We start from the raw sequence: 18,258 nt of genomic DNA on the forward strand, positions 1-18,258 counted from the left end.
CCGTTTCTTTCTCAATTCTCACTTGCCCACACTTTGTTCAGTAAGCTGACAAGCTCAAAAAAATCAAACATGCCACCAGCAAGGGGAATCAACACGCGGAGAAAACTGGCGATTTAAACATCTACGTTCTGATGACCTACCCACCTAAACTAAACCTCTGACAGAATCGTCCTTCCTCAGACACACAGACACGCTCTGTTTCCAGACAATAACCCACGAATCCTGGCAAGCAAACCTGAAAAGCCGTCTGTTGACGGAGCTGGAACGAAGCTGAACTGGCAGTTCGCCACCACATCAACGGAGAACTTTCTCATCAAAGGGGGGAAAATGACAATTTATGTGCTACCAGTTCCAGTTCTATTCAGCCCTTGTAAGTTTACTTTTAAAGTGTGCTGTTGGGTTGCTGCATTCACGTAGCGAAGTGAGATCATATTAAACTGGGTGGAACGGTGACCTGACACTGCTTCCATGCACCTCTAGTGTCCTGAGTCGGGTCTGGTGCACCTTCTGTGTGGAGGCTGCATGTTCTTTCTGAGACAGCATGGGTCTCCTCTGAGTTCAGGCTTCTTCCCATCTCCAAGAACGTGCCACCCAGGTTAATCTGTGTGGTTAAACTGTTCTAATTGATTGTGTCATATCGTGGTCCTGCCTGGTGCTGCGTGTGTGATAAAGCAGATGGGTGGATGTATCGGTGACAGATTTCAATTCAACTTTCTGTTGTTCTAATGATCAGCACGCTGGACAGCAAAAGGCCAGGATTAGGTGTGATGTTTTGAATCAATAAAGGCGACCTTAAAAGGAAATCCTTTTCTTTAACCTTCGTATTTCGAGTTCCGCAGGACTGCTACTGCACTGAGGGCTTTGTGTTCAAAGACTGACAATATCTAAGGGTACTAAGAATGTAATATCTGCCTCGAAAAAATGGTATAACAAGCTATAAACAATCAGTGCAGCAGTGAATTATTTACTGGATGTCGGTCTAATTGAATGCTTGTTCCTTCTTAATGAATCCCAACATTGCATAAGCAAAGTGTGACACAACGGAACGAATGTTCTCTGTTTATTTCAGTCTGTTAGTGCCGGCCGGTGCTGTGCCTATGAGTGTCACGTCTTAATTGTTTTCATAAAAAAAAAAATCCCACTTTTGCTATTCCCATACGGCTCTCCAGTGCACACAAGCAGCGCTTTGAGCGGATTCGTGCTAAGTGTCAATTTAACAAGCAGTAACTTGACAACACATGGTCGCTGCTGGCATTGAATAATTAAAAGCAGAATTTAATACCCGACGAAGGGGGCAAGGAACAGAGTCGAGGCGTGATCTGATGAAAATTTTAACACGCTTTCTTATTAAATTATTTTAATTAGGCATAATAAAATGAAACAAAAGATCTGTTCAGCAAATTACCTGTCAGTTCAATGAATGTGGTACTGCGACGGTCTTTCTCTAAAAGGTCCTGTCTCTTTAATATTTAGATATGTGCTGCTGCTTTTCTGTCTTTATTGCTCGAAGCCCCGATGTGTTTTTTTCCTAGCAGTTGCAGTGAAAGTTTGTGGAGCTGGGGTGTCAGTGAAGCGGTGTTACACAGCTCCGAGGGAGGGAGGGAGGGAAAGAGAGACAGAAAGGGAGGGGGACGGAGGGTTGCGCTGTCAGACTGATGGGAGTTAGCCCTGAAACGGATCGCTTTTGTGTCGAGACTATAGCAGAATCTGTACAGGCACAAACCTGGACCAATGACCTACACCACGAAGGAGTAGATTGATTTTTTTTTCTCGGCTTCCCAGAATGACATTACCTCTCGCATTCATATAGTTTTTATTTTAAGCAATGTGCCTCATTCCGTCATGACTTTTGAATTTCGGTCACTGATATTTGGGATTGTAACGCTTCTTGCCTTCTTCCTTATCCTAGCAGACATCTCTGAAGTCGAGGAGGAAATCGGGTAAGTATGTTTAATACTGTATTTTTTTTCATGTAACGCCTCACTGGGTGTTAAGGAGACGCCTTCAGATTTGCAAACCCTTGCGTGAGACCCCCACCAAGCCAAACCTAAAGTAGTTTTCTGACTTCATTGGGTGGCCGTTGATTTACTGAAACAGGTTTAAGCCCTTTAAGAAGGAGAACTTTATTCAAAATACTTCATACTTTGATCTGAAACATTGGAAAAAAATATTTAAGCTTTACCACTTTCAACAGGGATGTTTGTATCAATTGGTACTCATTTTATTTTAGAAGGCGGTATTACTGTTGGTGTTACTATAACCTTCATCCCAGAAATTGCATCTTTATCAGGCTACGAACGCGCATTAAGTTAATCTAGAATCCCCAAACCTCACAGGTTTTTACAACAGCATTCATCCATTATGAGCATTAGTTATTTCGCTCGAATTGTTCTGTCGACGTTTTCCCCTTTCATATGAGAATGTTTAGAGCTCTTATTGAAAAGGGCTTCCAGCCCGAAATATGCTCGAACAGCCCAGCTCCCCGGCAGTGTGGAGTGAGTTGGCAGCAGTAAATCCCGCAGTTACGGAAAGGAGACGCATCTGGGGAGCGCCGTTATCCCCGTGAAAGCGCTATACATCGCTTCGGAGGGATTTGGGCGTGTGAAGCAGGTGGTTTCGATGCAGCTTCAGCGATCTCTGGATACCACCCCTAGCTCATCTCAGTTATTACCTTCAGTTGCATGCGCTTGCTTTCAGAGCTTTTTAGATCCAACTGTTCGGGTCTCAGTTCTGTAATGCACTGTACCTCGCTTTCTGGACGAATTAGTACAATGGGTGTTTTGAGATTGACATAGTAATGATACCAGAGCGATCATCATCACTGCATTAAACGCGTCAGTTTTGTCAGCAGTTTTGAAATTACCGGTTCTTTGGCAGATGCTGTTTCTTTCCCGTTTTGTTTCGAGGTTCACCTGTTTTCCGGTGTTAAACCTGGATCAAGTTACACTCCAAAATCTAATGGGGCAGGAATTAATTGTTCCAGGATCGTACCGTCTGGGTTGGAGGGTCTGTCGTCATTGCTGAAAAAGACCAGTCTTTCTCAGTAGTCGATTTTTATTGTTTGTCATACTAAACTTAGCTGTTGGCACAATGCTTTCACACCCCTGCCCTTGGGATGGTGATGTAAGATGAGCTCCTGTCTCTGTCACTGAGAGCCTTAAACACGAGTCACAGAGCAGCCTCATTCAATGTGAAAGATAAAAGTTTCCTCACCTCCTAGTTCGTTTCTAGCTGTCCTAGCTCTAGAAAAACAGCACAATGCACCTGGGGTTACTACTCTATCCTCAAGCGCTTCTGTTATGTCAGGTCAAAAGACTGATCATGCTACAGTAGTTGTGGCAGTAGCCTCAGTTCGTAGCACCACAACTGATGTGAGAAATGGTGCTTGGAAGAAGGGAGATTGCTGACTTGATGCACATGGAGGATTTTAGCTTCATCAGAGCTCCAGGAATTTGCTGGGAATTTGCCTTGGAGTTCATACTCAGGTTTGCCTTGCACACTGCACATTTCAAACCTTTGCTAAGCAATACCTGTGCATGGCGGAATAATAAAAACTTGTTTGAAATGACCAGTGTTTACATTAATTGATTCCTAACACTTGGCAGATGGTAAATGCTGAAACAGCTGACGTGCTTGATCAGACGTATAGCAGTTCACGATGCGATGTGACAGGAGATGGGACCATTAGAGAGGGACTTGAAATTATTTGTAAGTGATATCCTCCATTTAGTAATGTATAACTGAAGCATGTTGTAATGGAGAACAGGGGTATACTCTCAATACTGGCCTGTTAAAACTTACTCTTAATGCACTGGTGCACACCAAAATGATTTAGCTGTCTGAAAAAGAGCATACACCTTTTGTTGTCAGCGACAAATTATTTTGTTTTTCAACGGTTACACTCAGCCTATTTAATTTTTCTTTGTGATCAACAGTTGAATATTTTTAGAAGAAGTAACAGATAACATGAAAACATCGACACACTAGGAATGATAGGGAGCTCATGCACACAAAGTAAAACTACATTCGCTGTTAACGAATGAATCAATGCGCTAGGCAAGGAAAGCAGACAGCAGATCTCAGGTCTCTAATGTAGGTGAACCTGTACCATTCAATCCGGCGCCATCTGCGTCTAATACTGTTGACCAGAGCACCCCTTTCAGAGCTGATCACTTAAGGTTAACTACGCCCATAAACAGAATTAGCAACATAATGTGCCCATAACAGGTTTAGCTCAGAGTATGAGAATATTTTGTTTGGCATAAGGTTTCCTTTGTGTCGCATTAAAATCTCTCTGTGAATCATCATAAAGTGGAAAGACAGGGATCGGGTCTCTGCTCAGCTTGCACTCTAATTAATCAGACAGCACATTAGCTACTGTACGTGCTTCCAAAATGCTGCAATGACCGAACAGCCCCAAAACATAGCAGGAAACTGGTTGCATGTATATTGCAGACATTACAAGAAATGTGATGGGATGATTCTCATGAAGAACCCTCTGTAAGGTGGTACATGCTCTGTGAGCTCCACGTGGTATTATGAATGCCAGTTGTACAGTAAAGTCAGCTTCTACTTGGTACTCAAGATGGTATCATTAACACAGTCTAAGGTCTTTACTGTGCCTTTGCAGAGTTTACTGCAGGAAAACTCTTAGGCCAGTTGGTAACCTCCCACCCCCAAGCTATCTGAAAGCTAGATTACTGTACTAGCTTGTACTAACTATGTTGTTGGAACTAAACAGTATTCGTTCAAGTAGGTTTTGTTCACACCCAAAGAAGGCTCCACAGCCGAAATGTTGTGTTTCTTTTCTTCTTTTTTCAGCAGGGAATAAACCTTGACTTGTTCCTAAACAGTATTAACCTGATCAAGACATTATTGATTACAGCACCTAGATGGATTCATTAAAGAGATAGGCTGCCAGTGATGCTGCAGAGGAACAGGCAAAGGTTTATTCCATGCTGAAGGGAAAATAATACAGACCCAGAGTTTCGGCTGTGGAGCCTTCTTCCGGTGTTGTGTCTCTTTTCTTTACCTTTCAGCGTGGCATAAACCTTTACTTGTGTCTTTGCAGCCTGTCATGCTGACGCAGCTCCCTACTTGCACTTCTATCCACAATGCTGTCCGAGGAAGGGCTTTGTGATGGAAACGCGTTGCGTTTTACTATTCTCTTTTGAATCAAGTCATCTTTTGTTCTTTTTTTGAGGTGTTGTTTATTATCTTGCACTCATTGAGGCAGTCCGTGTGTTTTAGCTTTGGAAATGGTGGCTTCCATTCTCTTTTTATTATTTTGAAATAATATTTTTCACCAACGTTCGCAAAAGCAAGCGAGGAAGAGACACGGTATGTGTGACCTTATGACTCTGATGTAAGCAAATCCTTCGGTTTTTTTTTTCTACATCGCATACTCGCATAGCTCTGAAGAGTCCAAAACCCTACAGAGATTAATGCGTGAGATTTTCCTTCGAAAATTGTGATGACGTGCTATTTGTACAGGTGGTTTATTCTTTTCATCTACAAAAACACATTGGTTAATTAACGCAATCGCGAGTCTTCAACAATTTCACGATTTTAAGTTCATTACTTCATTTTTTTTTAAATCAACCTTGACGAGATGCAAATACGTGAGATGTTCAGGCCAAGGTCCGAGACCGTCAGATCTGTTCCCAATGCGACTTGAGACTTCAGAGCTATGTAATTACGTTAACGTCGCGGCTGCTAACGATCTACTACACAGTATTTAAATATGGATTCTTGCGTACATTTTGTCGGCGTTCACGCATTCGTATACTACGGGAAACCTGCACCACTGTGGTAGAAACACAGCCCTTTTTACAAGGCAATATAGCGGCAGAGCGAGGACACTTCGTTTTGAAGCACCAGATTTCCCAGTGTTTGATAATCTGTTACCGAACTTTACTAACCGGAGGCAGTCCAGAAGAGAATCGAGATTCCTTATACTAGTATAATTATCACAGTAGGAAACAGTTGATGACGACATCATAATTATAAATGTCACTCAGATGCCATAGGGACTTGAGCCAGAGAGGTTCAGCAAGCTTGATAAAAAGTTTTTTACACCTTAGCCACTGGACCACTTGTTCAGGATGCTGAATATGCAAAGATTTGAGCAAGCTGTCTGCAGTCCACACAACGCCATTCAGTGGCTAACTGTTGTAAGTATTACATGTCCGACAAAGGAGCGTGTCTCACATCTATCCTTTCCTTTAAGAGTAAGAGCTACTTAGGTAGAGAGGGATAAATCAATGCAAACCTAAAAGCTTGCTAAAACAGAGGACAGGCACTCCACAGCTAGCTGTTGAACAGCAAGTGTAGGGTGGTGTTTATTCTTCACTCTGGGGTGTTTTGTTTGTTCATCAGCTCAGCTCTTCTCACTGAAGGTGTCTGTGGGGGGCATCTTTGATCTGTGGCTTTAAGTAAGGCGTAGCTCAGAGGCAGTAGGTAGCCATGGGTTACTGAAGACACCATCCAGCTCTGTAGTTAAAATTCTTCCTCTTCCCCACAAAAAACAGACAGTAGCAGCAGCAGCTGTACAAAGACCTTCTCTGACAAAATCAAACAGCAAAAAAGAAAAAAATGCCTTCAAAAAAAATGAGAAAAAATCCCAGAGCTGACAAGAGAACATTACTTTGAAGGAAGAATAGGGATTAGAATGGGGAAAAAAACAATATAGAAAAGGCACATAGATCTCACCATGAAAAGCTAAAAAAACCACTTGGCGAATTGAATCGTGTCTCAACAGCTGAAGGACTCTATGAATATTTAACATTTCAATTGTCAGGCTTCGTGAGGTTGTATTTCATGTATCTTTATATGTGATAAAATGATACAGGGAATACAACTGATGCTTTAGTGGAACTGAAAATTTATTTTAGTCTTAGTTGATATTATTACATAAAATCCTAATAGTTAATTTAATGGCATTTATACAGGTACATTGTGAAAACGACATTAAACCTTGATGAAGGCAAGATTAGCCATAAATCACTGGTAGATTTGAAGAAATGTTTTTGAGAACACGTGACTTTTGGAATCCAAATCTTTTTCATTTGGATCTCTAGATAGACCACCTGAATAAATACAGTTGTTTTTTTCACAGTGCCGTGAAATTTTGGGGATTAGAGTGAAATAAACCTAATTAGAGGATTGGCAGAAAGTCCCCGATCGAAATACAGGTTTCCTACCACATTGTTTGAACTGTTTCAGTGACCTTAGCCTGAGCAGCTATGATTAAGCCTCACTGCGATGTCAGTTTTCTTGTGTGATTTTTTTTTTATTTGTAATGCCTTTTATGCAGTGCTGTAGCCAATTTAACTTTCACTTGGCATCCGAACACTACTGTGTTTTGGGAAATTCTTCATCAGAGGAGCAGGACGCGGTCTTGTGCAGATTCAGTTTTATTGAGCTCAATAAGGACAGCAATGTGTGTTGGGTCTGCCCTGCAGAACAGACCAACTGCAAGGGTTTCCCAGCTCTTATATACAGTATGGACTGAGAGAGAAAAGTTACTACAGTACTTCACACTTTAACGTGACAGTTGATGTGACACTTTTAGCGCTTTCCTTGTTTATGGCTTCCTCTGTTTATTTTCCTCCTTTAACACTTGCAGCAGGGAATTTGTTGTTGCAGCTGTTGGTACAGGTCACCTTTGTTTGCTGTATTTTGAGATTTTGGCCTAAGTTAACAGATCTAAGCAATCATTCTAATGACTTCTACAATATGGTTCAGTGCTAACATTGTAGTGCTGGATAGATGCGGTATAGATATAGATCCTCCTTCAACTGATCATTTCCAGAAGGAGATGGGTGTTGTTCTGTTTTTCTTTTTATATGGTAGTACATATAAAAAAAATTATATGGAAGCTGGGGGAAAGGAACAGATGCGTATTATAGTTACGTAGTTCTACACAGACCTCCACTGTCCCTGGAGTTGTGATATTTTTAGATCTTTTACTGTTCATTGTGGCAGGATAAATGTTCATCTAAAAACATCTGCATATGTTGTTTGCTCATGTGCATTAAATATATATCACATATGCAAAGAATATTATATATACTATCTACTTAAACTACATGTGTTTGAAATCACATCATCAATCGTGATACTTTTCAAACAACATCACAAACACAGTAGAAATTTAATAAGGATAAATAGTAATTTCCTGCACTTATAAGGCACTTTTCCTCCTTAAGGAACCTTAAGAGCTTCACCTATTGTAATGAACAGTTCTTTCCGGACCCTGTGCAGACGACACAATCCAAAGTAGTGAGGAAACACTGGGGAAAAGTCATGCAGGAATACTGGGATGAAAACAGGAGGGCGTGTCCAAAGTGCGCTGGTGCATGGGGGAGGTGTGCTTTGGCAAACAATCCAAAGGTAATCCAGATGAGGAATCCAAAAACACAAGCATAAATCCATGGCCAGGTGATCCATCCAGGAGATTAAAACCAGGAACCAGGTCGGAACCGGCAGGGGGAACAGGAACAGAAAGAGAGACTTAAAAACATGACAGAGCCAGACTCATCAGGACCCGGGCTCGCACGATATGGAAATCAGATGCAGAGCCCGGAACTGACTGAGTGTCTGGCTTTTAAGGGGGACGGGAAGGAGGCTGGAACAAGGGGCAGGTGCACAGAATGAAGTCCAAAGTGAAAAGAGCCGGAGCGCCCTTAAGGAGGAGGGACTACAATCGTGACACCTATAGGAGAAGACCCCCCTCATCCACGACTGAAGTCTAGCACACACCTTGCTGATGCAAAATAGCCATTATGTGCCAGCAGCACCACCACACAGAACTTAAGGTGGAGGAGTACAATGTTGCTTCACCAGTTGTATTAAGGTGGAATTATAGGGAATCCAAAATGTACAGTCCCAGAGTGGAATATAGCCTGGATAGTAGGTTTAACAACACCTTAGGAGCATTAATGACAGTACTCAGAATCTTAGGATCCAAATAACAGCAAAACCCTCTAGCACAGTGTCCACAGTCTCCATGTTATGGAACAGAAATTGGAAAACCTGGTACAGAGGGAAGAGTGTCACTTACTGGTCCACCAACATCATGATATTTCTGAGTAATGAGAAATAAGCACTTATGGTATGATTTTCAGAAGACACGACGAAAGAACTTGGTCACAAAGCACCTTCTAAAAATGCGTTTTCAGTCACTAACTGCATAATCTTCTGAGGGTTTATAACAATGTGCCACTGTCAGTTTGTCGTACCATAAATCAATCGAATACATTTCGTTACATAAATCAGGCTTTAAACATCAATTTGCAACCTACAGTAGTTCTTAATTTTACCTATTGTGAAACTCAATTGCTTTCTTTGAGATGGGACTCCCTTTACAAGTGTTCCTCGGGCTTTGTAACGAGCCAAACAAGCAGCAAAGTTAACACAAGGCACACAGCAGGTTGATCTACACTACCATTAGGAGCATATTTTTTCTCATACTTTTTGATTTTCCCAGAGCTTTTTTTCCAAGCCCACAACCAAATTAAAATTCAGTTTTGTCAATTAAGATTCCCTTCGTACGTTTTTTCTTAGTTGCATACCTGCTTCCTTACTGTGTATAAATATATTGCGCTCATTATTTATGTTTGTTTTGTTACAGGAATCATGAGGGTACTTGGAAATTATCTTTCCACAGCTCTCAGAGTCAATCCAGCAGGTTAGTTGGCTATTTCAAGCTTATTTGTGTATTTACAGTATCTCATTACTTTCACAGTCATATTTTCTGCAGGCTTTTTTTCCCTTTGGCTGAGTCAAACAATTATTTCATTTAATCTTTCTGGACCCCCTGTGAGCTCACATTTAGTGATGTTTGAAATTACACTGGGTATTGTGCATTTTTAGCAGAATGTCATGGAATTCTTATTAAGTGCTATTCTGGATTTGACCCTAGGCAAAAAAGTCTAATAGAAACTAATTAGTCTGTCAGTTTCCATAGAAACATTAGAAACCTCTAAGGTCTGAAATGATGTCTGATTTATCAGATGATGCCTATCTAATTAAAATAAATCATTAAACGCTTATATATAAAAACATCACTGTATTCCGTGGAGATTTCAGTACATCATCTCTGCCTGTGGAACCCACAGAGGATAAAAAAACATTTTTGGTAATGTATGAGAAAAGAAAGACATATTTTTATCAAATAGGACACTGTTTCCTTGTCATACCTTATCAGTCACACAACTGATAAGTGAGTATTAATTTGATCTAATTTCTGAGAACATTAAGGATTCAATAGATTTTCTAAAGGAGAGCTGGCCTATGCATCAGCCTCCTCCTTAATCCTTTCATGCTCACTCATAGAGTTAGGAATGAGGGAAAAAATAACGGCGGACTTCATCTGACACTTCACCAAGTAAACATTGATATAGTAAGGATTTCAGATTTTCCTGCATAAGAAAATGGCACCCGATGTCTCAGCGGCCCAATGGAGCAGGCAGACAAGAGGTTAAGATTCTGCGGGTTAGCATTGACTTCAGTGAAGTCGAGCTTGGCATTCCAGAGCGACTGCTTTGTTCAGAGAGTTTCCATTTATGCTTTCCATTTACTCGAGAAGCCCACATGAGTTTTGGCTGTGTCGTTGTGTCAGTTCCTTTGACCCTACTCATTCATTCCATTACCATTTAAATAAAAGCTCAGTTATGTACTTAAGTCAGAGGTATAACATCTTCCCAAACCGATCAGATTGCCTCGACTCATATCCAGGACTGGCAATATCCAAGAGAGAATCCTACTGAGATGTTTCCCCAGGCTGTTATAGATCAAGCTCCTTGGTGTGTGAAGCTCATGTCCTGTGAAAATGGCTGTAGATCACTTTGTTCTCGTGGAGAACTGGGCACTGATGCCTCTTCCTGTTATTTCTCGATGAATGTAGAAATGGAGCTACAGAACCAGGGCCTACTCTTCCAGCTGTGGTTGGGGATCTCGGAAGAGTCATCAACAACAGCATTGAGTCTCCATCTTCTGATTGGAGATTCAACAGAAGCCTTTCAAACATTATCAGGTACAGAGACTGATTACCTCTTTAATTACAGAGCATGTCTATGGCTGGAATATAACAATCATTGGAGAAGGATTTTGTTTCATGCATTCTTCTCCTGTTGTGCTAAATTCTTTTAATGCATGTAATCTGAAATACATACTCAGGAAAGCCAATGAATGAAACTGAATTTATCCTTCAAACACCCAAGATTACAGAACTTTGTATTTTTACCCTCTATATTGCTTGTTTCAGCAAAAGATTGAAACAAGCACCAAAGCAATTGATTGGAGTAATTTTTCAGCCTTCTTTGAACCAGAGCAAAGTTCTCTTATTTCTTTTGTAAAAGTAATTTCAATCTAAAACTAAAAAGCTTTAGAATAGGATAGTTTTTTCTTGCTCCATTACCAGGTCACTGTTAACTTGTAATTCCAAAAAACTAGAAGCAGATTTTGGCAATAATGTTGATTTGTGTGCTTGGTATGCTCTGCTTTTCTTTAAAGAAAGAGCATCTTGAAATTTCTGGATGCAGAAAAGGATATTTCCGTGCTGAAAGGCAATCTGAAGCCTGGAGATACTATCCATTATATATTTGACCGAGAGAGCACTATGAATGTCTCTGAGACCCTGTACCAGCTCATCCCAAAAGTGTCCCCAATGAAGAAGCAGCACTACAGGCAGTGCGCTATTGTGGGCAATTCGGGAATCTTGCTGAAGAGCCGCTGTGGAGCTGAGATTGACTCCCATGACTTTGTCATCAGGTAAACTCGACCCGTTTTGTGTGGCATGTTGGAAATCTTTTTTTTGATTAATCCGACTACAGTTCTCTTAGAGCATAAAAGCATTCACCTCTGGGTATCCCTGGTGTTCAGTCTGATCTTTTGCCTTAAATGACTTTAAATGATCTATGTCTGTCTTTTTAAAATGCTCTTCTAAAACATAAAATGATCATAGTTTATAAAATAATTTGTAGAATATTATGAAATAATAATATAGAAAAATAATTTGTTCTCTTGAATAAGAGCGAAGAAAGGCACTGTAAATAATGCACTCGCTATTGAAGGCAGTAAATCTTTCCTACTGGGACTGTGCCTTTCCACACAGGCTGTAATGCTCCCCTCTGTCCTGGAGGGACTTATGTTGCAGTTCTGCTGAAAATTCTATGTTTTGTATCATTGCTCCACTGTCTGTCTCTCTCTGGTAGACCTATCCCTTCAGATCAATGTGTTAACATGCCTGTCACACATCCGTGCTGTTGGCAAGTTCACACTGAGGAGGCTGGGAAACCTCTGCCAGATGCACTTAGTGCACAAAGTAGCAGCTTAGGGTGTGCGTTCAGCTGGGAGAAGGAGGGTGGGCGCTGAGAATGGAAGTGCGATACGGAGCGCCGAGGGATTTGGAAATACATTAGGGCAAAAGCTTTCTCTTCTCTCTCTTAGACGGTATTTACATTCACTGCTGGAGCCTCCATCCCTCCGCTGCACTGATGGCTGTAGATCTGTAGATTGGAATCGCAGCATAGATTCAGCTTTAATGGGTTACCAGCGGGAAGGAAAATTCAAGAAACTTATCTGCACAGATCCTCTGTGGCTGGCCCTCTGATTTTAGAGCTTCAGTCATAACAAGATGGATACAGCCAGCCCAATCTGTGCAATGAATGCCGTTACTCTTGTGTTTTAAGGACTGTCCTCAGCGGTTTCTCTTGTCCAAAGAGTGTGGCAGAATTTTACTTAGGTGTCTATTGTTCAAGGCAGAGTCAGTTCCAGCTGAAGATATACATATTGACTACACTTACCCCTTGAAATGAGGTTATGCTCTAATGTATTAAGCGTAGTAATTATTGTTTGTTAACCAGCTAAGTTACTCAAGTGAATTAGCTACTTTGTGTACTCAAGCCTGCAATTGCAGATAAAGTGCTGGTTTGATCAAACTCCTGCAATGAAATAGAAGCCTCAAGCATTGCTTTCCCTGTTCTAGAGAGTAAGCAGACTATAGCAAAAAGGGGAAGAATGGCTGTCTGTATAGGATTTTTTCTAGGCCTTGATGTTAATGGTCAGTGCTGATCCAGGGCCTCTGGCTGCTGCCGTCTCAGGTGTAACCTGGCTCCAGTGGAGGAGTACCGTACCGACGTGGGCCGGCGGACGAGCCTGGTCACCATGAACCCCTCGGTTGTGCAGCGCGCCTTCCAGGACCTGGCCAGCACGCACTGGAGGGAGCGCTTCCTGGAGCGCCTGAGCTCGCTCAACGGCAGCGTGCTCTGGATCCCCGCCTTCATGGCCAAAGGGGGCGAGGAGCGCGTGCAATGGGCCAGCGAGCTCATTCTCAGGCACGGCATCAACGTGCGCACGGCCTTCCCCTCGCTGAGGCTACTGCACGCTGTCAGAGGGTAAGGAGGCCCTCCTGGGCAGTAAGATAGGCTGCAAACACTGGATCCATTCCAGCTGTTTCTTCAAATCAGTCGGGGTTCAGCTTCAGCAGCATGACTGAGTAGCTTGTTCCCTAACCCCATGACCCTTTGTGTGAAAAGTGCCTCTTTCCTCGGTTTTTAATGCCCTTCCACTTGGTGTGCGTGTGCATTGAGACAAAATCTAAAACGACGACTGGTTGGGATGAACCCAGATCTACAACAAGACTCCCTGCTCCCTGGATGTTATTGTCTTAAGGCAGTGGGTCCCAGTCCTGGTCCCGGTGACCCCCACAGCTGCTGGTTTTTCCAGTTGAGCCCTCAGTTACACCATCAAAACCTTCATTGACTGAATAACAGGATTAATGTGAGCTGTTTGTTCCCAGATCCTGAACATGTCGGAGTTTTAACCATTGCATTTTGTAAGTGAAATAAAATCCCAGATTTGGGATTAGAAACAAAATACAAATATTCCAACGAAGCAACTTCTTGGATCAATTAAGGCTTCAAGTATCCAATGAAAGTAAAAAGAAATGAAAACCCCCAGGATTGGACACCACTGCCTTAAAGGAATTGGGGAAAAAACACTAAGTATTTAAATTTTTTAAGCTGAACTCAGATGTACACTGAATATGCTGTGAAAAGTTATTGATTTGCATTAGGTAAATTGGAAATGAGTTCTTTGTCTCCCATGGTTTCGCTTGACAACATTTACCATGGAAATGATACGTTGAAAACTGTGGCAGACCAGTAGATAAAGTGACTGCAGTGTAACAGATAATCAGCCACTACATGCTTCCAAAAGGCCTCTATTGTAAATTGGGTGTTAGCTTGTTAATTATATGAATGCTGAAGGGTTGGTGTGCCCATTCTCAGATGGGGTTTAATTATTGGTGTGTTATAAAAACGGCTTGCACATTGGCAGGGTTTGGTAGCAGTCATGGAAGTAAGGATAAAGCAAGAAAAGATTTGTGAGAAGAGGTCTGTCATGCTCATCTTACACGAAAGGACTCCAGAACTAAAAATTACAGTAATTTCAAGGGACTTTCAGTATTACTGAGGCTGTGAGGTGTCCCACTAGATCGGTACACCAGTGTCTGTAGTAAATTTATAGGTAATGTACAATCCTAAAAGAGCCAAACAAAGTGGAAGCAGTGTTAATACAATACAATTAAGTGATCGACTGATTCACATAAGTCAAGTTCAGGATATCATAAAAGCCAGAAGACATGATGGTTCTCCAGGAACAAGAGTGAATAACAATGCAATACACTGTCTGCCTCTGCTAGTAATGGGAATTTTTGTGGCTTCTGGTCATGGAACTATGAATGAATTAAGGTTCTATTAATGTCTGCATAATCTGTTGCCTAATTTGAAATGGCACCTACAGGGCTTGTAGGTAGAGCAGGAGTTCAGTAATTAAACACATTTCTATTTCCACATTTCTGTCTTCTGATTGCAATGTTTGTACAGACGGTTCAGGGGGCAAGGGAGGGCAAGTGGAGAGAAGTGGATTTGAGCACCTCTTTCCTTCTTGCCTGTGATTGTGCTGTGGTTGAGAATGGGAACCTTTGTGATAGACCATTTTTGTGCTGAGATCCCGTTACATCTGACTACACTTTGTTATTTAGGGCACCTCATTTCTGCCAGTTTCCCTTGGGGATGTTACATACTGAGAATGAGCCAAGCGATTGGGATACTGGAGTGCTGTCGTCACTGCAGGGCTGCTTTCGCTGGCATGCAAGGAGGTTGTGCAATTTAGACCAGGAATGAGACAGTTGAAGATGAGGCTTTTTTATTTTGAACAGCAAATATGATGAGGATTAGGTGGACTGGAGGTTAGAAGAATGTGATATTGGTGGACATTACTAGGCAGCAGCATGGTTAGGGCTCTGGACAAAGGACTGCAAGGTTGTGGGTTCAAATCACAGGTGGTTCTGCCAGTGTGTTCACCGAAGGCCCTTTGGTGAATAGTTAATGATTGTATTATTCTTTCCTTTTACTAAGGAAGTCATTCTGTTTGGGAAATTCAGAGATTAATGACATATTTGTCCCAGCAATGATACCAAGCAAAAGGTCAACAAATGATTAAGAAAACAAGCAAACTAAGAGGTTTCATAATTTCCAAAACAGAATGTCCAGTGATACATCTTCATAAACTTGAGTTTTTTTTGCCGTTTATTTAAAGACCTCGTTTGTAGGCTGCAAAGGAAGTTATATTCTGCTGGCATTTTAAAATACATTGCAATAATAATACAAATCAAAATAAGGACAGCTAAAAGGTAATTTTGCCTTTGAGTCCTCATGTTATATTATTTACATTTTCTTTTCAGGTACTGGCTAACAAATAAAGTTCAGATTAAAAGGCCCACGACCGGTCTTCTGATGTACACGCTGGCCACACGCTTCTGCGAGGAGATCCATCTGTATGGCTTCTGGCCCTTCTCTCTGGGCCCCGATGGGCTCCCAGTGAAGTATCACTACTACGACAGCCTGACTTACGAATACAGGGCCCAGTCCAGCCCCCACTCCATGCCTGTGGAATTCAGAGCCTTGAAGAGACTGCACAGCCAGGGCGCGCTGAAGCTGCACACCGGGGAATGTAACGCACGATCATAGCGTCAGCACGAAGCAGGATGAGAATTCCATAAATAACACCTGACATCAAGCTGGGAAAGAGCACCTTGCCAAGGGTGTGTACATAAACATATACCTGGCGTGTACCACCATCGGAGGAAGAAATACAATAAAGAACGGAACCACTATGTGCGAACAGCACAAACATTTTGAAAGATCATTCAGAAAGGAGCATTTATACTTAGTACAAACCCAGGCGCTGGAGTTGTGTTATTTTTCTCAACCAGCAGAGCTGCCTGAATGTTGGGAGAGGTTTTGCATGAGTATAAGGAATATGAATTAAAGAAAAAGGCCCAGGCCCTTTTCAGTCCAACTTTATAACTAATTCCCACCACCTGGGCAAGAATGGACTGGACAAGTGTGGCCCCACCTTAGGTCAAGGACTATTTCCTGCAGCGTTTGCCTGGCATGACTTGCAACAGGGAGCAGGCTGCAGTCATGGGAAGGAAGGCAGATTTGATTCTCTATAGATTTGCTTTAAGGAATTTTTCTCTTATAATTATTTATTCAGGCGGTATTGTTAAAAAGAAACAAACCAAATCAGTGTCTCCTCTTCTGTTTGCCCATGAGCTGGAGCTGAAAATGAATCTTTTGGACCTGAAAAGCAGGACAGGCAGCTTGAGTGGGAGCACGTAGAAGGGTTCTGCACACCTGTTCCCATTTCCCTAATTGACTATGGGCAGACTACCCACGCATTGTTCGTCTCTGTTCTTGCACTGCTACTCAACTTAATAAATGCACTCGAGCAACCTACTGACGGGATCATTTTATTCTGGGAAATAATTTGGAGCACCTGTGTTCTGAAGTGCTAAGGAAAGAACAAACGATCTTGAGTGTCAGGGAATCATAAAATCAGGTGAGCAGCTCTGGCATTTCGCATTTACATCAATGACAAAAATAAGAGGTTTGATAAGCCAGGGAGAGAACTGAAATGTATTGATAATTAAAGAGGAACTGCAATGCCATTTTTATATCTCGGAGGGTTCGAAAGACTCGGCATTGACGAGTGCAAAGTGATGAGTGAAAGTAAAACATACACAGGGACATGTAAAAGCTCCAATTTACATCACAAAATAGATTCAATTTCCAGGTGTGTGCAGCGACATATTCTGTGATTCAGAATGTGGCAACAAAACTTCAGGTGAGGTGAAGCGGCCTCATTACGCTGTAAACAAGCAGGCTTGTGAATCCACTTATTTTAATCTAATAGAAATATTGCTCTCGACGTTGAGCCAGTTTTGTCGACAAATACTACTTGCTTATTAACTCTGCGTGCAGATCATGTTTGAACATTTCTGTGGTGAAATGTCACAACCTGCACAACCTGTACTTATTCGCTCGTACATCGTAGTACATTAGTCATTTGCAGTGACTAGTGAGCAGGAAGGGCTGCTTAATGTCGCAATTAGTGGGAGCTCTTGCTCTCACCCATGGCAAGACCAGGGGTTTGCGACAACATGATGACTTACAGTACTTTTACAAAACAAGTTGTGCTTAGTTCAGAATTTGTCAACTTTTTCTGTATCATCAATGAATTTGTTACCAAGATTTAACCAAGAAATTGGGACTGCAGTTCCCGTTTAATGCACTTTGGAATTGAGCTTTGCAGATTATTAAGGTTATGTAATATGTAGCAAGGTAATGTTTTCTGGAGCATATATGTGGTCCTATGGCACAAAAAGATGTTTTGTTTTTTTTTCCAGTCTTTTTCTTCTTACTTACTAATATAAATGTAGTAAAATGTACTGGAGCATCTATGTTCATTACCTTTGGAAATAAAATGTACCACATAAAATGTATCACACAGTAGCCTGGTATTCCTGTCTATCAAGTTATCTTTCATGTCTTCAGTTTCTAACATTAAAAAACGTGCAGTATTCAGCCTCCCAACCAGAGCTTGGCTGAGCCCGGGTTTGAGCCTAGGACATATCACTAGCTGATTGTAACCAGGATTCCTGCAATTTTAGCACAATTGGCCATGCGCTGCAGAGTTTAGGGTGTGATTTGTGGGGCAGAGCTTTCCGGATCTCAGCAACCCCTGTGCCCAGCCATGACTTGCAGTCTTGTGGTGCTGTTGGTGAGAGGAGTCCGATTCTCCCCCATGTGTGCTTGTGGGCTTGGCAGTAGCAAGCTGAGACATGAAAAACACTATTGGTGATTCTAAATCAGGTGGGTATAACAAAAATAATTAGTTATTCTATTT

General features: G+C 41.7%; 1 protein-coding gene across 1 annotated transcript; it reads left to right on the forward strand.

Annotated features, from left to right (window-relative positions):
- The first annotated feature begins 1,842 nt into the window (after positions 1-1,842).
- On the forward strand, positions 1,843-16,313 carry st8sia2 (ST8 alpha-N-acetyl-neuraminide alpha-2,8-sialyltransferase 2). The gene is made up of 6 exons (XM_088921820.1): positions 1,843-1,940; positions 9,635-9,691; positions 10,910-11,038; positions 11,518-11,775; positions 13,107-13,400; positions 15,752-16,313. The coding sequence occupies exons 1-6, from the start codon at positions 1,843-1,845 to the stop codon at positions 16,035-16,037; spliced, it is 1,122 nt and encodes a 373-aa protein (XP_088777946.1). The 3' UTR covers positions 16,038-16,313.
- The last annotated feature ends 1,945 nt before the right edge of the window (positions 16,314-18,258 follow it).

The sequence above is a fragment of the Atractosteus spatula genome, chromosome 7 (genome assembly GCF_055471065.1).
Source record: "Atractosteus spatula isolate fAtrSpa1 chromosome 7, fAtrSpa1.hap1, whole genome shotgun sequence".
NCBI classification, from domain to species: Eukaryota; Metazoa; Chordata; class Actinopteri; order Semionotiformes; family Lepisosteidae; genus Atractosteus; species Atractosteus spatula.